We start from the raw sequence: 20,999 nt of genomic DNA on the forward strand, positions 1-20,999 counted from the left end.
CGGTTGCACATTAATAGATAATAGCCCAGATGTAATTACAGTGTTGTCTATAATAGTTGTTTATATATTGGACAGGTGCCAATAGACAGCTGTTCTGTAATATTATTCAATTGACCTTTTAACTTTTACATAGAGGATACTAACATTACTGAAATAAGTTTAGCTTCCCAGGCCATAAAACAGAAATTGCATTTGCCCCCATCTTGGCAGGTTATGATATATTATACAGCCCTGCTTAAACTTAAAAGTTAAAGCTGCACTATGTAACTTTTCTGGTGGAGGGTCTGCTTTCCGCTTGACTCCATGGAGATGTCATTGCTTTGTCTGGAATATTGTTGCACGTTATGGCATCAAACCTATCTACCTCCATGCAGACAAGCCAGATCTATGGAGAGGCAACCGCACTTTAATTAGAAAAGTTAGAATGCATGCATATGTTTGAGCAATAATAATACCTGTAATAATAATAACAAATAAGTGTAATATGGATTTGTTTTATGACATATTGTGGAACATTCTGGGCAAATCAAAAACATTGTCATGGAGACAAGAAGTTGGCAGCCCATTCATCAGAAAAGTTAAATAACGCATTGTGTAACTTCTTTGGTAGAGGGCCAACAAACCTGCTTGATTCCATGTAGATGTTAAAGTTTTTACCCAGAATGTTCTACAGAATGGCATTTAATTTAACTATCTCCATGGCCATATCACAAGCCAAGTTACAGGTCAGATCTATGGAGAAGTGAGCTCGTAAACAGTATACTAATGCATGTTTTTTTTTTACTGTTGTTTTGAGAAATAAGAGCACTTGTGATTGAATAAATACAAGATATTTGTTTGATGCCATACTGTGCAAAGCAATAACATCTCAATGGAGACAAGAAGCGGGCAGAAAAGCTACATAGTGCAGCTTTAAAATGAGCAAGCAGAGCCTGGGAGGAACCTTGAAACCAAAAACCTTATTATGATAGAAAGAGCAGCTTGGGACAGGGAAAAGGAGGTTATAGAAGAAAAACAAAGGAGCTCTTTCACAGTTACTGACTTGCAGCTTTGACTCCGCTGACATCATCAAAGTGGGACGCACACTGGGTCTGGGGGAATTCCCGAGCCTGTGCTACTTCTTCTACTGCTGCTGCTGCTCCTGCCACCTCCTTCCTTCTTTAAGTGGCTACATTTCCAGTCTTTTCAAGTTCGCTCCTATCAGATCCAACCACATAGACCCAAAGAACGGGATACCAACTATATAGCAATTTATCACCCGGGAGACCACGCTTTCAAACCCCTTTCTTTATTTTAGAGATAACATGCCTAGATGCCAGTGTTTCCGCTCCACTTCCCCTTCCTCGTCCAGATGGAATTATTGACTGGCTCTCTTCAAAACAATAAACCAATATGGAGTCACTTATTCACAAAGTTTCCCAAGGGTTTCTTTGTTAATGCCATAATCTAAAGCTGCACAATTTAACTTTTCTGCCTGTTTTACTTTGCCTGGAATGTTCCAAAATATGACATTATGTATTTTATATTTCATTACAGGCTATTTATTAACGGGGTCATCTATATAGATCTTAACTGCACCTTGGCCTGGTGGCGCAATGTGCTTGTTTGGATGGAGACTGAGTAGTTTAAAGCCATGCTGTGAAACATTCCAGACAAAGCAATAACAGAAAAGCAGGTCACCATAAAAGTGACATAGTTCATCTTTAATTGTAAATGCATGTTAGAATGGAATAGCACATGTAGCTGTTTAAATAAAGAACAAATTGCTACTTCTTGTACTTCATCTTCTCCCAGCGTGGATCACCACCACTTCCTCAATATGGCATTGGCTTTATACCAGATGCCCTTCCTAATGCAACTCTTTATCTCAGCTTGGAGACTTCACAAAGACAGCAGTATTGATTGAACCCCACACACACGTACAATAGTAATGTAAAAGGAAATGTTTTGTAAATAATCTGTTATGGCAGCAACTCAATTAAAAGGACATCGTAATTTCTAATAATAAAGCCTAGACTATATATAAATGGACAGAGCCAACACGCTAGCCGTCGCATTCAAAATAGGAAGTCTTCACGGAGAAGCTTCTGGCTAAATCGATTGTGTTTCCACTTGACTTTACATTGAGAAATTGTTGCCCCCCTCTCTGTAACTGCTGCAGTGAGCCTAGTCATTTTGCTCTTAAAATGTTCGTATTAACTCACTCTGCATGATCGTTGCGTTTTTATTTCACCAATTTTTCCGTTAATAAATTCCTATGCCTAATATGGATCTTGGCTCCAAATTTCCCCCTATAACCACTAGCATCTTAAGCTTCATTTGACTGGAGCCGAACGTTATGGGTGAAGTCCACTTCTTTATACAGTCTATGCAATAAAGCCAAGATATTAGCATATACATAGTGATTAGACCTACCTTGGATGCATTGTAGCGAGCCGTCTTCTGCCCGGATGGTGAACGTCTCCCCAGGGTTCACTTGCACCAAAATCACCTACAAAAAGAAAGTATCAAACATCAAAATCAACATTCAAAATTCTAATTACCACGCAACATTTTACATTTTAAGAACAAAATGAGAACACAGTGGAGGCTCAAAAAGTTGCTGAAAATCTTTGTAGTAATTTCCCTCGAATTGTAAACTCACCACTCCTGTCCAATAGCAACACAGTGTAGGTGACATAACACATCTTAACCACTGGCTTCGAGTGTAGGGGTGGTTACACAGATGAATAGACTTGGCACGCTAAATGATTAGGTAAGCTTACGTGACACTGTTGCACATCTTGACAAAAGCAGGTAGAAATATTTGGAAAACACAATAGCAACTCGCGTTATCTTATACACAGGTACTGGTTGCATTCAAGTACGTAATTTCCCAGTCTTACCGTGAGATTGTCCGCATACAAATTGTTGAGGGAGTACACGTGGCTGTATATATGAAATAGCCCCTCCATCGTACGCATGCATGTATCTATGTCTGAGCTCTACAGGTGTTGCCATGTAAAAATCCTGTTTCCTCTCCCGCTGGTCTCCGCTTGCTCGCCCATCTCAGAGCTAACCTGCTGCCTCTCCTTCCTCACACACACACACGCGCACACACACACGTAAACTCAAAACGCACACACACTTCCTGCTTCGTCGGCTGCTGCTGCGGCGACTGCTGCTGCTGCTGTTGCTATGGGAACGGCGGCGTAGTACAGGGCGACCCGCGTTATGGGAAAGAGACCCCACCACCCTCCATATAAAAGAGCAAGGAGGTGATAAGGTGCATGTAAGGTCTCTATATAGTCTATCATTATCATCAGTCCATTACAATGAACAGGGAATCCAGTGCATCATTAATGAATTAACTGCATGTAATTATAATGAATTGGATGCTTGGAAGTAGATTGGAATTTTTAATAATGTCACTGAAGAATATTATGTAATAGGGACTAATAAACAAAGCTCACAGGAATAAATTGTATGCTTTTATTCTAGTAACTTGATAACTTTTTCAGTTTTAATAAACAAGCTCAGAACAATTACAAGGTAGTACTAGTAGCACAGTTTGCAGTGCTGGTACTGCTAACAAAAAGTAACAATAGGTAAACAACTGAACATAGATTTATTGTGTAATTTTCAGATTGTCTTATTTTCATTTCATTTTTTTTTTTTTCTTCTTAATCCATGCAAATTCAATTAAAGCAGAAATATACTTAATAAAACACATGGGTGAAAAGGCAGAAATAGACAATTGCTATGTGTACATACACACCAAAATCAGATTATTATCTGATTTCCGGACCATTAAGATGATATAAATGTTATGCAAACCACAAAATCTCATGAGGGAGGATGATCAGTTCAGATTACAGATTTAGCTGTTAACTTTAATAATTTTATTAGTCTTATAACTTCAAAACTCTGATAATAATCAGATTTTAACTGTGCATGTAACTGTAGCTGATTTAGTACAGTATTGATACAGTATTGAAGGTGATGTCATACACATTCCCTGGGGTGTGATGCTAACTGTAAGCTCTGCTCTGTCTGAAGATAAAAGTTAGATTTGAATCTGAGCTTTTAATTTTAACACAATCTGACAAGAAAGAGCCGGCTTGGTTGGAACTACAACATGTGATGATATGTGCTGTTAAACAAGTCTCTCACACATAAAATTACAGTCACAAGTTAGTTAGCATTAGCCAACAGTTTGTCGGTTAGGCACTCTCACATTTTTGTTTAGAGTCAAACACCTAAACTCCTGAAAATATGCTGTTTAAATCCATTTTGTATTCTTTCATGGTTCTGAGACTAAATCGAAAAACATTTTTAATAGTTATTGCTAACATGTGCATTGCATCACCGTGGTAACTGCTGATCATTTCACCAATAGAAATACATAGAAATACACTTCCAGCGAGATGTCGCTGCAAAGTATCTACACTATAAAATCAAGCATTTTTCAATAATAGCATCCATAGGTGTAAGCTTTCTTAACACAGTGCGCTCTAGTCTTTACACCGACTATTCTGCTGTCTGTGGAACAGATAAACACTGTAATATCATGCACATCTGGCCCAGTCGTGAGTAGGTCTGGTATGGTCTGGTCTGGCCTGGTAGACTGTGGGGCAGACAGGCAGCAGACAACACAAAACACAAGTATGTGCTTTTAGACTCAACATACTTCAGTGCTCCCACTCGCACACTAAAACAGCAAATACAATCTCGGTGTACGGGTACCAACAAGAGCACAGAGCGACGGAAGAAGGCAAAATCTATGTAATCATAAGTCTAGATTCTGGGTGGACTATGGACAAGGCGGGACTATAAAAAGGGGTGCAAAATCCGTCCAAACCCTGAGTCTAACTGTTATGTGTACTGGCCAAAACAAACTTCAGAGCAAACTTCATCTGGACCGGGACAGTACTAAGATGAGACAAAAAGTAGGCCTGTTCAAAAAATGATAAATGGAACAATGAATTTTATGACTTCAAGGTGCATTGTGTAACTTTTCTGAGGGAGGGTCCGTCTACTGCTTGCTTCCATAGAAATATCTTTGCTTTGCCTGGAATTTTCTAAAGCACAGCATTAAACGCATCAATTTCCAAAAAAACAAGCAAGGCCAAGTCACAGGTCAGATCTGTGGAGAGGTGACAATGCTGACAATGAGAATGCATGTTTTTGAGGTATTTTTGAACAATAACATTCTGAGCAAAGCAGTAACATCTACATGGAGACTATTAGGTGGAGGACGCTATCCCTTAAAAGTTGCACAGTGCACATTTAATATTTATTGTGCACACCTTTTCTTTGAACTAGTGGAGAGTTGTTTTACTTTTGTTTTGTTTTTTTAAGCTCTGAGCTGTATTAGTAATTCCTACAATTTCATCCTACTATTTCTTTGTTGCAGTTCATTCTTTAACAGTATTGAGTAGCAATTATCTATTATCTACAAAGCAATGTAGAAAAAAATCCATCTATTTTTCTTTATCCTTCACATAACAAAATCACACTCTAATAAAAGCAAGTATTTTGGAACAGTTTCCAATGAGAATGCAGGGTATTTCCAAAGTGCACAGATCAGCAGTCACAGGGAGGTGTGCAGCCATGTGGCGCAGCTCACAGCTCTAGTTCCTGTTAAAGACAGAGTTTACTGGCAGTAGCTCCTTACCTGGAAAAAAACAAGCTGTATTTTTCAGACCTGGATTCTTAGTGACAACTTAAAATGTAAACCAACCAGGTGCACTACTTTTGCAAGTTCATTACGTTCACTTGATAGTTCAAAGTCTAAGCAATGTCATGACGCTGTTTATGCAGTATTTATTAACTCTGAATAACTTAATTTTATGAACCATTTGCAGTTTGGCAATGTGGACCTGACTTAAAGGTGCATTTAGTAATTTTTCTCTTGGAGAGTCTGCTAGCTGCTTGTCTCCATGAAGATGTTATTGCTTTGCCAAGAATTTTCCACAGTATGGCATTAAAACTTATTCATATTCAAGTTATAGATCAGATCTGTGACTGAGATCTGAGACTGAAGCGGCAACCCTGTCACAGTAAGAATCCAAATTTTTCGAGTATTTTGAGTGATACAAAAATAAAGAGCAAAAAGATAAGTTTAATGCCGTACTGTGGAACATTCCAGGAAAAGCAATAACATCTCCATGGAGCCAAGAAGATGAGAGACCTACGAGAAAAGCTGCATAGTGCATCTTTAACTTTCTGTGCTTTTTGCAACGTCCAAACTTTAGTCTGTTTCTAGTCTGGCATTTCTTAACTACAGACTCGCACTCTAAATTTGTCTCCAAAACATCTATGGGTTTTAAAATGACGAGAAATTAGAACCGTTACCATAGCGATTAACTATTTTAAACTAAATATATCTTTTGAATGGGAAACAGACCTCAAAACGTTGCAGGAAGCTGAAACCTATGGATAAAGAGTGGTTTCTCTGCTGTCCAATTAAAAGTACAATTCAGAAAAGTTCACACAAAACAGTGTAAATATGTATAAGTATTACACGTTGTTGTTATCCTCTTGGTTGCTTTTCAGACTGTAAAACTGTTTTTGTGAGTCTTTTTTTTACCTGCTGTGCCGCGTCTCCGTTAACCATGTGAGGAATCAGTGGGACCTCCGGGTTCAGGAGAGGGGGCGGAGCCAAGTCCAGCGGAATCTGGTCTGTCATCATCATTGTGACGTACATTCATGGAGAAATTCACTGAACTGCCCTACCTGCAACACAACACACAGGAAATGCATCAGAACCACACAAAGAAAGAAGGACTTGTACATATATTATACACATTTTATTTAAATTTTTTTCCGTCATCTGTTTCTGTCCATGCAGATATTGCCTCTACAAAAACGTCACAGTAAACCATCATTTACATGTCAGATTTGTGGAGAGGTGAGCCCACTCATAGTAAGTATGCATGTTTTTAGGTCAATTACAACCCAAGTTATTGAGTAAATGCAAGATGGGTATGTTTAATGCCATACTAGGACATTCCAGACAAAATGATAACATCTCCATGGAGACAAGCAGGGACAAACCCTCCACCAGAAAAGTTACACGATACAACTTTAAAGGTTTGCCACATTTTTATTTATTTATTTTTTTTCATGAGATTTGCATATTACATTTTAGATCAAATTCTGCTTTATTTACTTGGGCATGGAACTAGCACAGATGTTTTTTTGGTTTTTGTTTTTTCCCCAGGCTCAAAACTGTTCCGTTTAGCTGTGCATATGACTCTCTTTTCTTTTCCGCACTCTTTTCTCTTCTCTTTTGATGCTAATTTTATGATGATTATTATGATTATGTTTTAATTTGTTTGTATTGTGATTCTAATGCCTTTCTTATTCTGTAAAGCACTTTGAATTACTTTGTGTACGAATTGCGCTAGAGAAATAAACTTGCCTTCCCTTCCCCTAATTCTGATTATTGTCCATAAACATAGCAATGAAACATCTGTTTACATGCAAAACAATTCAATTCAGAAAATAGTTTAATGAAATACAATTTTTTTTGAACCAGCTTCAAAATAATGTGGATGTAGTCTAATCTCTTTATCCACCGAGCAGGAAAGGGATAACATCAGTGTACTGACTATAACAAATATTTATTTAGTTTGATAATAAAATGATTCCAGGGACAACTGCACCTGTTAGCTTAGCAAACATTAGCGGTACATGTAAATAGGTTTGTGGGTCAGTCAGCCATGTTGCCTATTTTGGAAGCTACAGTTGGCTTCTCTGCATGGATAATTATAGCACTAAGCATGTAATAATAACACTGCTAATTATCTTGAGTGAAAAATAACTGGGATTTGTCCAAGTGGTTGATCTGGAAGAGCGAAATCCCAAAAGCAACGGGTGTCCTGCTTCCAACATGTGGTTATTGTCAAGATCTTAGCCAAACTAGCGTGACCTTTAGCGGCTACATTGTATATGCTAACAGCTCCAACCACATGGATAAACATTTGTGGCGACCCGTACAGTGATCATGGTCCCTGAGGGCAAAATGGGATCCCAACAACATAAAGCAGGAAGTGTGCCAAAAACTTAAGGGTGACGTCTTTAAGTACTACACCTCCATGGAGTGAGCACACGCTGGTTTATGGCCAGAGGTGGATTAGAGAATGATGTATTGAGTTTCATTTTAGCATCGTTGAGTGAAATCATGGCTAAAGAGGGGCTGATTAGAGGTTGTTAACTGTTATTAGCGCAAATGGAGCTAACCTAGATATGAGATGTGCACGATGGAGAAAATATGCATCCAGATATAGACTAATCATTATTTCCAAGTGATTTTACTTGAACTAAATGGAAAACAAAACTAATAAAAATGTATTCATGAGCTAAACTTCACAAAAATAATGTTTTAAATGTTTAATACAACAATGACTACAAAACAAAGACTGTATTAAGAAGTGGACAAAGGGAGTGTGAAGTCCCCCATAGCGTCTGGCTCCAGACAAATGAAGCTCACAATGCAGTTATAGGAGCGAATTTGGAGCAAAGTCCATATTAGGAATAAGACTTTATTTACATACAAACTAGCTAAATAAAAACACCAGGATTTAAGTCCAAAATGATGAAGCTCACTACAGCAGTTAAAGAGAGAGGGACAATTTCTCAATTGGAGCCAGTCACACGGCAACTAGTGGTTTTGCTATGTCCATTTACAGTCTACACAAACACATTTTCATCCTGCTGTCCTTTTTATGAACTACTCACAATACTTACTTACATATATTTTAGTAACGTGTACTACTTTGTTTAATTTCTTGTTTATTTGCAACATAAAACACCAACTCTACAACCTTAAGAACAAATTGTATCACTTCTATACACCCTCCAATAAAACCAATCTTTATTAAACAAACCATAAACTCCAAGTGTAATACTAGAGTAAAGCTTTGCCGTCACTTTGCACACAGGCACAGCTCCATATTAGCACTGAGCATTCCAGTGAGCAGCTGTGTGCCATAGTGCGAGGCCTGTCAGCCCCTCGTCTCATAACACGACTCAGGGGTCTTCGAGGGTCACTCCAACGCACAGCTGGCCTCATACTGTCCCCAAAAAACATCAGCGTCCACCTCCCTCCCTCACCCTGTAACCAATCATCATATTCTGTACATCCAGCTGTCCCCTCTGCTCCAACTCCTCCATCTCTGCCTGGACATCCTACACTGAATACATGCACTGTTAACAGGGAATAATGAGCAAAATTGGTTCCTAGTAAAAAAAAAAAAAAAATCTTGTTGAAATGTTATGTCCTATTTCCATCTCTACTTCACATCCGCTTTCACACTTGCACACAAACTAGGACTCAAAGACAGCTGTGTATTGTGTACGCAGCCTACCTCAGAAAATTTTAATCTATGAAGCTCCTGCATGTTTTTAAAGTCCATATATCTTTAAACTTGCTCTGATCATTTGTCTTGCTAACTCCATCTAGGTATTTTCTATTAAACAAAAAAAAATCCAAAGTTATACTATTTTATGTGTAAACAGAGACACATTGAAAAGACATCAATGCAGATAGACAGTAATACTACAACAAATTCTGCCAGGAAAAAAAAAATCCAGGACTAGTTAAGTAAAGGTTTGGTCTTGAATGACAAATGAGGAGTCACATTTTGGATGAGCAGGCGACCGCTGTATCTTGTCCAGTCTCTCAAAATAAACCCCAATTTGAAGAGGAATTCAATACATTTGGAGAAGAGGAACACTGTCAATTACAGACTAGCAAACTATTACTTTAGTGCAACTTCGTTTTTCATTTCAAAGCAATAAAGGACTTACATAATGAACAGTTCAAGACTCCTACCAAGGCATTAGACCTTATCTTGCAATGGTCTGGATTCAAAACAGGAGCCTTCAAATTCATGGATAATTGTTATAGAAGACTACAATCCAACCAAAGCAAATGAGTTTTTCTTTTAAATTTAATCTAAACTTATGAAAACATTTTACTTAACTTTGTTAAACTGTCAGATGTCATATCACAATGTAATTTTATGCCAGCTCCAAACCCGGATAAATAGACCAAGAAGACAATGTTCTAATCATATCCACTGATCAATGTGTTGCTTCTTCTCATTTTAAGAGATTACAACATAGACTGTATGGACTAGGTAACCTGCTTGGCGTTGCATTCATAATAGGAAGTGAGCATGGGAGCGCTTCTGGCTCCATCAACTCTTAAAAAAAAAAAAGGTCACCCCTCTCTCTGAAACTGCTGCTGTCAAGTTCGTCATTTTGGTCTTAAAACCTGCTATTCCTTATCCTGGTGTTTTAATTTCACTATTTTGTCTGTAAAGAAAGATATTAACATTAATAATACACAAATCACGTGTATTCTGTCACCAAGGTCACTCACGATAGCATTAGCAACAGGTTTGATTGACAGCGTTGCTAAGCGCCCGCTCCCTGTTAAACCAGTAGTGGGGTCGAAGAGGGGCAGGAAGGGGCATTATCTTCAACAGCCTTGCTACAGATTGGCTCTTTGGTTGCTATGATACTTCAGATTCGTTTGTATAACTGCCAACCTCACTGACTACTACTACTTTGACTGTAGCTGTGGTTACATCTTAAACCAATGAACAGCATGTCAGCTAGTCAATTCATGGTATTAAGATTTGCGTGTAAGTCATAGTGTAAATGGGTCAACTTTAAAAACGATTACACCAAATGAGCTCACCACTTGTCTGATTTAACTGAACAAAAATGCATTAACATAGACAGTGTGAAATCCAAATGAAAACAGATCACCTTTTCCAGACAGAAATAACACAAAGCTTGTTTCCAGAAACGATTACAATGAATAGACATGTCATCCTAACTCCAAAACTAATGTCCCAAATATGTGGAGGAAACCAAGTCTTCCCCCTAAGCCCATCCTGATAGATAGATAAACCGCAATGTGTTAAATAAAGCTCGGCAATGTCCTGTTATATAATTACTTGGCAGAAGTTAGTCTCTAAATTTAAATGCTTAACCTTTCACTGCAATTTGGGCGAAGTGATGTATGAAATTGCAGAGTGCGGAGGCGAGCTTTAAAAAGATTGGAGATGTCAAGAGGCGCTGGGGTTTGGACTGATGTTACCTGGTTAAACGAAGGGGAGACGACGAGTGGGAGAAAAGAAATAAATAATTCAATATATAAGCGCAAGTGAAAGTACTGTAAAAAATTATAATAAAAATAATAAAAAGAAGAAAAACAAAATAATAAACTATGCCACTACAGCTATTGCTACTACTACTACTAATACTCAAGTACTACCACTAACCAAAACATGTACATTTTACTCAGCTTTTTACTCTAAAAACATAAAATATCTACTCAATTAAGCAATTACTATGGGTACATTTAAGGCTACTCAACTGAGGCTACTGCCAGTACTACTACAACAACTACTACTACTACTAGAGAAATTTAATATCATACTACTACTGTTTACTCTTACTATACTACTACCAACCGAAACATGTAATTTTTACTATTTACTCTAAAAAATGTTTTAAATATACTCAATTAAGGCATGTCTAGGGGTGCAATCAAAACCACTACTACAACAACTACTACTACAAATACACTTTACTCAACTCTTTAAGGAATTGAGTACCTTTTTAAAGTTTTTAGGGTAATTACTAGGGGTACAATTAAAGCTACTGCTACTATGACTAGTACTGCTAAAGACTAAATCAAAGGACTAACTCAGGTCTAATTCCAGCTCTAGGCAACAACAATCCTACATTCAAACAGTAAAAGACTCTAGAGTACTCTCATAAGCACCCACACCACATGTTGAGAACCTCTCATTGCATCTCTTATGTGCATTAACTCTCACACAGGCACTTTCTGTTTTCGACATAGACTCTTCACAGACTCCCCATATGCTCTCGCTCGCTGGCTCTACGGCACAAGTGAGGGATTGTCCTCTGTATCCAACGTGGAATTTTTCATTTAACATTTTATCCGAGCCGGGAATCGACACCTATTCCTCCCGCATTCCTGGGGGACAGAGAGCCACACTGCAGGCCTGTGTAGAGGATGTGTGGAGCTGTCAGCGCCACTGTCCATCTGGTCATGATTTCAGACACAAACAACGCTCATTGTTCATTCATACATTACACACTTACAGGCTTTAGGTCCCAGCGCAGGGAGGGAGAGGTGATAAGGAGAATGAACGCACTTTACTGAGAGCTGGAAGGTAGTAGTGGTGAAGTAGTGGGACTTGTAGAAGTAGTAGTGGTAGTAGAAGTAGTAGCAGTAGTCCAGTTGTGGTTTAGGTTTAGACCAAGTATAGACAACGTATAGACTAGGGTTAGTCAAACGTGCACACAGACCACACCAGAATTTGGACTAAATTGGAACTATATTCAGAACTAATCCTGGACCATACCACACAGGACTATACCAGGACTATAATAGGACTGAACAAGATCTACCATCAGGACTAAACTAGGTTCAAACCAGGACTCAAGAGAAACAAGTGAGAGCACTCTTAGACATGGTTCAGACTGGTTTTGGTCCAGGTTTTATAACACTCCTCAGTCAGTTTCATTCTGTATTTGTGCATTAGACAAAATGGACTAATTTTATAATCAATAACGCTACTTTGAAATCCTAAAAGTGCTTCTTGTGAACAGTTGTAGAATCAATAGTGTTTAGCAGACACCAAACACTAACACAGCCGTAGCAGTAGCAGTAGTAGTAGCAGTAATGGTAGCAGTAATAGTATGATGCAAGTCTGTTTGTGTTAGGTCTGGATTAAATATCGGTCTAGTCTAGGTTTTGTCCAGGTTTGGTCCAGGTTTCGCCCAGATTGGCCAAAATACACTCATTTTATATCAATAAAGCTTCTTTGAAATCCTAACATTTTCTAAAGTGGTCATTCGTGAGCAGTTGTAACATCAATAGCCCAGTGTGTAGCAGACACCAAACACTAACAAGGCCACACAGAGCCCAGCCCATAGCTCCACATGGTCCATTACTCACAGTCTGTCCTGATGGAGACTATAATGGACATTCACATTCACATCAGACTAGCAGACAGGCTGACACACTTCCACCGGACACTTCACACCTCGAAAATACAGACACCACTGCTCCAGCTCAGCAACAAGCAGCCAGGCTAGACAGGCGTTCTATGGCAATATTCAAGTAGTTACAATGACTCTTAGTGATACTTCACACATCACACTGGGGGTGTTCTACATCTGTCTATGGCAGAAGGTTCAGTTACCATGGTGACACAAAGCACACATTAGCAAACAGAGCCAAAAAAGTTATTAGTAAACTAAATTAGTAAAGCTAAAGACAAAATACAAAAAGGATTTTAGCATCACATTTTCAGGAGTCCATGATCAATGTAAGGTCCTATTTGGGCGATTTTTAACTAAAAGGTGAGAGTAATTGACTGAATAACTGTGACTGTAATTTTATGTGACTTTTTTATGACTTTTTTAACAACACAAATTAAATCAGCTGTTATAGTTCCAGGTATGTCAGTTCCTTATGGTCAGATTGTGTTAAAATAAAGCACAGATTAAAGTCTAATTTAAGTAAAACCCTCAGACAGAGCAATTCCTATAGTTAGAATCACATCCCCAAGGAATGTTCATGACATCATCTGCAAAGGGTCAATACGGTGAACGTTTCATGCGCTAATATCAACTGAAAACCAGTGATAACAAGTAGTACAATGTGATAGAGGCTGTTAGTTTATTTGACATGATGATTTTATAATGACTGTGTTGACTGGTGAAGCAAAGCCTGTTTAGCATACTGTTAGAATGATTAGCATATAGAAATATAGCAAGAAAGTTGTGGGTTAGATTCCTGCCTGGGTGAGTCTTCTCCAAGTTTTCCCTTAACAACATAACAAATCAAACTTTGCAATGTTACATTCTTTGCCAGGTATATATAGGCCAGGATATATATAAAAAAAATGTTTTTAAAAAGGTGGTTATATAATCTTTATCAGTGCAACTCTCTACGCAATTCAGTATTATAAATATAAAGAGTTTTTGTACCATTAGTAAGATGACGAGTTAGTACAAGGTTGGACAATACAATAGATTAAAACAAGCAACTAAGAAATGCTACGTGTTTATCCTATGAGCTGTTCAGAGAGATAAAGATTATTTGGGAGTAGAACTATTTCAACCACATGACAACATTCACATGCATTCACACTGTCAACACACTGACTCCCATATCTATATATGGTCTTATAAGTCCAACTTTTTGATTTGAAACTAAAAACTATTCTTTGCTAGGTCAAGCAAAATATGATTTCCACATAAGTATGTCATATAAGGCATTTTATCATCCAAAAGGGTTATGATTACATTGTGTTAGCTGTAAAACATATCAATCATGTGAAAACTGCACTAAAATATATCAATAAAAAGTTAACCATAGCATGACTGCATCCCGTCTCTCAACAGCACCACTAATAACTGCCAACTGTTGGGCACTGATCATGTAATCTACAGCTGACTCGAGGGCCACTCCACACTAAATGCATCTGAGAATCAGCTGGTGGTCATTTATTCTGAAGAGGAGGAAAGGACGAGAGGAGGATATGTACTATACAGGCCCACATGTACCAAGCCTGCCACATTCTTCCCAGAAGTGATTGTGTCGCTACAACAAGATAAGCATTGATTTCAGATGTAATCCCTCAGTCCGGTCAAGCGACATTATCAACGCACAGAGAAGAGAGAGAGAGACGAAGGGAGAGAGGCATAGAGAGGGTCAGAGACAGAGAGAGACAGAGAGAAACAGAGAAAGGGAGAGACTTGAGTGCACATTTTCAATACACTTTCCACCACTTTCTACATTAAACTGTATGTTATGTATACTTATTACATAACATTTATAACCCCCACTGAGCAGCTTCAGTGCTTCCAGAGTGAAATTTGAAGATTTTTATACATTAAAAATGACAACAAGAAGAAACATGTAACGCAATTTACACACAAACTTTTGATATTCGTGATCTATATAGACTAGACTAGAGCATACAACAAAAATCACTGTATCATTGTAAAATCTAGATATTTGTAAACTTCAAACCTCTTTCCAACATATCACCACACCTTTCTGAACTACTGAACCTTTTCATGTTTCCAAAAATACCCAGACATGTGATTTAAAAAACGTAACAGCAAACAGGTTTGTTGGTATTTACTTGTATTGTTTTTTTATCCAGGTTTAGCATCATTAAAACTACTTAATCCAGTCTAGAATACAGTTGACTACAATTTATTACTACTTATCTAGTCATGTCCGTAGTCTGTTTGCTGCATATTGATACTTAAAGGTGCTATAATTACACAAAATTGACTCTTGTGCCTTGTGCCTCTTAAGCCATGTAATCATGTTGTTACCTCATCAAAAACATACCAGGAGTTGTGTTTTGTTTTGTTTGAGTAACCCTGGTTTATTAGTCTGTCTATATTTCCAAAGCTCAAAATGCTCTGTACCACCTCGTGATGTCATGAAGTGGTAGTTTTCATGACTGGCAATCCCAGGGCTGAAATTATCCAAATGATTCTAGTGATTCTAGTGAATTCTAGTGAATGGAGTTAAAAAACAACAGTGGGGTATTTCTTGTATAGCCACATGACATCAAAAGGTGGAAGTGTTTTCTGTTTGAGAGAAGTACACAGCCTAAATATGCAGGTCCAGACTCCAGGTATGTTTTTGATGAAGAAACATTATAATAAATACTCCAATCTGGGCCCTTTAAAACATCTGGATATGTTAAAATGTAAAACCAAACAAACATTACCAATGACATAAGAAAGTGTGTTTGTAGGGCACTTCATCATAAGGAAAATGGAAACTGAAACCAAACTTTCCCCTGCACAGTTCTTTGTAAATTTCTGGTTTCAAAACAGAAGTGAACTCACACACTGGATCTTGTGACGAAGGGAACTTTCTAGCTACACACAAAATAATTCCCCAGTTGGTCATTGACACTATAAACTCAATAAACACAATGCAATAACAATAACTATAATGGTTTAAAGAAAGGAATGATTTGGTCAATTACACAACAAAGACAATAAAGTGTGTCTTAACTTTAAAGGTCCATTATGTGAGTTTTCTGGTGGATGTCTGTCGTTTGCTGGTTTCTATGGTGATGTTATGGTTATGTCTGGAATACTCCACAGTATGGCATTAAACTTATGGGCTCTCTCAGTATATGATTCATAGAAGACAAATATTACACTATTTTCTGATCCACATTATAATGTAGTTTCCTCATCAAAAACATATCTGTAGTTTTGTTTCATTCACACATGTTGAACACACTAACTCTGCATATTTAGACTGAGTTTTCTCTCAAACTGAAAACGCTCTGTTCCACCTTGTGATGTCACATGGTAATACAGGAAGTGCACCACTGTGTTTTCAAACTCCATTCACCTTCACAAGACTCTTTTGTATGATTTCAGCCCTGGAGTTTCCAATCTCTACTGTACTAAAAGTAAACGGTAACTGATAACTTGAAAAGTATCATTTGATGACATCACAAGTTGGAACAAAGCATTCTGAGCTTTGTAGATCTAGCCAGACTAATAATACTCAATAATTACTCAAACATGTGTGAATTCAACAAAACAGCTCTGGGTATTTTGCATAATATAACACCTTTAACTACACCCTAGCCAATTTGATAACACATAACACTTTTTACAATGCATTTTCCACGTATAATATTACAAACTCCCATCCATCTCAATGTACAGAACACCAGGAACATTTTGACCTATTTAAACATGACTCCTCTCACTGTTTTTCACACTTCTCATGATGTCCTGCTTGATCCACTATTGAGGCGTTATGACACAGAATATGACCAAATGAGTATTGTGCATGTACATGTGTTGACATAAGAGGTACCAAATAGCACAGGGAAAACCAGGCCCAGACGCAGCATAGGTGTCTTCTTCCCTGTGGTGGTGCGCTAAGCGGTGAGGAATGCTCTCAGGTGTCAGGGCTTACAGACGAACCTACTGTATTCATCCATAGGAATACACTGGAAAACATGGATTTACTTCTGCTGGCTATAGAATTATGAATAGGGTTGGACAATATTGGATTTTGTGACAAATAAGGAACTTTCTAGCAACACAAAAAATAAACACTATGCAATAACAATAGCTATAATGGCTTTAAGGAACAACATTGATAAAAATACTTCATCAAAACAGACCTGGGGTTATGTTTTGTGTCTCATTCACACGTTTAAACACACACACCCAACATATTTAGGCTGAATTCTTCTCTCAAACTGAAAACACCCAGTTTCATCTTGTGATGTGATGTAATAATACAGGAAGTGCTCCACTGTGTTTTTAAAGTCCATTCACCTTCACTATAAACTCATCGTTAGGATAACTTCAGCCCTGAAATTGGCAATCTCTACTAAACTACAGGTCAAAATGTAGCTGGGTGGAACACAGTATTTTGAGCTTTGGAGATGTAGACAGACTAATAATAAACCGTTACTCAAATGTGTGAAACAAAACACCAACTCCAGGTATGTTTTTGAGGAGGAAACAACATTATGTCTTACCGCGATTTAGCATAATATAGGATATTTAAATACTTGTACAACCCTTACATTCTAGGATAAATTAGATAATAAAAGTAATCAGGTGATATTTTTGTAGTCCATCAGAAATCTGCTAAAATGTACCTGTAACTAAGGCTGCATTTTGTTGAGGTTTTAGCCCAGTTTAGTCCGGATTTGGGCTGAGCATCATCAAGAAGTTGCCGATACGATACATACCTCAATAGAGGCCATGATACAATACATATCTTGATACAGTGAGCTTTCGATTCGATACGATTCGATATGATATAGTTCAAATCAATTCAATATGGTTCAATAAAAATAATGGCTAAATTATGGCTGTGATTCTAAAAGACTTTGTAAAACCAGTTCTTGTGCAAAGTTAATATAAAACACACCCATTTTAATAATCAAAACAGAGAATATGTCAGATGTGTTGCATAAACAACTTTCCTTCCGCTAAACAAGTGACAAAACTGTAGCGCTGTAACAAAATAATTTGGTGAAATATACCAAAAAATACTCTTGGGCTGCTGTATCCAAATATTGCCAAGATATATACTGTATCGACACATTAAACTATACGATATATGTCAATATTTCAATATTTTTGCACACCCCTAATCTTGATGTAGGCTGGTTGGTTTGGCTCTGTTGTAGTTCAGATTTAGTTCCAATTTGACGTTGTGGGCAGGTGTTTAGCACTACAGTCTGTATCTCTCTCCTTTATGGGAGCAAAAATCTGATCCCATGATGTAAATGCTCTATTATTATAACAACATGGTTTAAAGTTTCAATATTGGTTAAAATAGGTAGGTAAAGTTAGGGTTTAAGTTATGGTTAGGCAAGTAGTATGATTAAGGATCTGTCTCCAGGACATGTAACTCAATGTACTGTCCCCAAGAAGCATGTAAACCCAGCATGTGTTGTACAAATGCGACCGCACCATAAATGCCTTGGCTGAGGTTCAAGTATCACACAAATGTCAATGAAGTGTAAAACTGACCACAGTAGAACAGAGATATAACATGTCTCTTAACGGCTGAAACCCTTAATTTTTTTTTATCAGACATTCTGTGCCATTTTATATTAGATGCTACAAAACAAAATTCAATTAAAATGTTTTTTTTCTAGATTATCTACTTGATGATTGAATATATTTAAAGGTGCACTGTGTAATTTTTCTAGTGGAGGGTCTGCCATCTGCTTGTCTTCGTCGAAATGTTCCACAATATGACATAAAACTTATCTATCTCTATAAATACAAGTACAGGTCACAGTCAGGCCAAGTTATTGAGCAGATTTATGGAACTGAAAGCCCACTCTCAACTTTCAAATGCATGCTTTAAGGTTTCAAGGTTTTTCTGAGCTATAAAACACTGATAATTAAATCAATGCCAGGTAGATGACTTTATTGCCATACAGTGGAATTTTCTTGGTAAAACAAAAGACCCCCCAGCAGAAAAGATACACATTGCACCTTTAATGTGGACTGGTCAATATACTGACTTAATAGTTTTCTACAGTGTCAGAAAACATTTGAATGAACACCAAGTTTAGTATGTAGCATCTTAAAATCCTTTGTATGAGGTGTAATCTATACAAAAATAAATGGATCTGAAGTGTTCAGGCATTCTAACAGTCATATAAAACAGTTATGAACTAAATATTATAATAGTTTGCCCTGGTGTATTTGAATATGGCCTGCTCCATGACACTTGTGTACTGAAGAGGTCTTGAGTTTAAAAAAGGGGGTTGGTGCTTCTAAATATTGTGGGAAAGTGCCACCAATACCACTCCCATTGAAGTCCAGCTCTTCTTACAAAAGGTATTCAGTGTATGGGAGACCTGCCTCGCTCTCTCCCCTGATCGAGGAGGGGAAGAAAGCGAGAGGAAGAGAGTGGTGGAGTGGTGGAGGGGGTAGGGAGAAAGAGAGAGAGAGAGATAGGGAGGGAAAGGGAGAGAGGGGAAGAGGAGAGAGAGAGAGAGGAGGGTGGAGGAGAGGAATGCGTATGTTGAAAAGCACACACACGTACACACAGGCACAAAGACACTGATTGAGAAAAGATGGACCAGACTCCAGTTCCCACGTTGCACTTCAACACTTATATCCCTATAATGTTTGAATTTGGAGTTGTCAAAATGATTTTAAAGCCTAAATCTTTGACTCAATTTCCCAAAACTAGAACACAACTTGCAATGTGTCTATAGTTTCTAACAGGAATTTTCAAAAGTTTGTTGTTAAAAGTGTATTTATTTTCTACTTACTTAACAGTGACCTATGTAACATTTCTGGTGAAGGGCTTGTCTCCTGGAGATATTTTTGTTTTGTCTGGAATGTTCCACAGTATGGCATTTAGCTCCTAATCTCAAATGGAAACAAGGAAATGAAAACATCAAGCAGGAATGCATGTCGTTCATGTATGTATTATTTCCCAATAAAAACATCTATATTGCATACAGGAAAGTTCAATGCCATACTGTGGAACATTTCAGACAAAATAATGGATATAAGCAGATGTTGGACCCCTACACTAGTGTGCCTGATTTCTTCATTTTCATTTTTCTTTTAATAATTATGTCTCTAATGTAATTACAAAAAATGTGTAATTATGCAATGAGAAATGATGATAATGATAATGTGCTAGTATGGTTTTGTGAGATTCAACTCCTCCATTCATTTCATTTGTTCATTCTCTTACTGTTAAGCAGACTGAAGCTCCACCTTCTCTTTGAGCAAATAACTGTTTGAATAATCGTGAGTTCAATTATCATTAGTTCAAATAATCGTTAATCCTATTTCTTCTATAAACAAGCAGTCCTACCTAAAACCAAACAGGAGATCATTTCCTGCAAGAAAAATGTACCACAAGATTTCAACCCCAGCTTCTCCTCAAACAACTTCAACATCTGAAAAATCCATTAGCTGCAATCTTTTTTCACTCTGCTAATCTTTGGAATAAAACTTAAAAAGGTCCTGTATTGCGCAAACTTTACTCTTGTGAGCTTTCAGTCATGTTATAATGTTATTACCTCTTCAAAAACATATCTGGAGTTCTGTTTTGGTTCATTGATATATGTTTGGGTAACCATGCACTATTTGTCTATATCTCCAAAGCTCAAAATGCTCTTTTCCACCTTGTGATGAAGCGATAGTTTAAGTTAACAGCTACGTTTTAGCTTTTGTTAAGTAGAGAGTGGAAATTCCAGATCTGAAACTATGATTCTAGTGAAGGTGTGTGGAGTTTAAAAACACAGTGGAGCACGTCCTGTATTACCACATGTCATCACAAGGTGGAACAGAGTGTTTTCTTTTTGAGAGGCTTGTGTTAAACATGTGTGAACGAAAAACAAAACACAACTCCAGGTCTGTTTTTGATGAGGAAACAAGACTGTAACATAAATCAG

At 37.6% G+C, this 20,999-nt stretch overlaps 1 protein-coding gene across 2 annotated transcripts in view; it reads right to left on the minus strand.

The window, feature by feature from the left end:
- fndc3ba (fibronectin type III domain containing 3Ba) overlaps nucleotides 1–20,999 on the minus strand; it is a 153,879-nt gene that overhangs the window by 103,349 nt on the left and 29,531 nt on the right. For both annotated transcript variants that reach the window (XM_055157004.1, XM_055156999.1), the window contains exons 2-3: nucleotides 6,572–6,717; nucleotides 2,416–2,491 (exon numbers count right to left, since the gene is read on the minus strand). In XM_055157004.1, coding sequence (XP_055012979.1) covers nucleotides 2,416–2,491; nucleotides 6,572–6,688 — 193 coding nt within the window. In that variant the 5' untranslated portion in view covers nucleotides 6,689–6,717. The remainder of the gene's footprint in view (nucleotides 1–2,415; nucleotides 2,492–6,571; nucleotides 6,718–20,999) is intronic.

The sequence above is a fragment of the Boleophthalmus pectinirostris genome, unplaced genomic scaffold (assembly GCF_026225935.1).
Source record: "Boleophthalmus pectinirostris isolate CB_2022bp ecotype Guang Dong unplaced genomic scaffold, ASM2622593v1 HiC_scaffold_10, whole genome shotgun sequence".
NCBI lineage: Eukaryota > Metazoa > Chordata > Actinopteri > Gobiiformes > Gobiidae > Boleophthalmus > Boleophthalmus pectinirostris.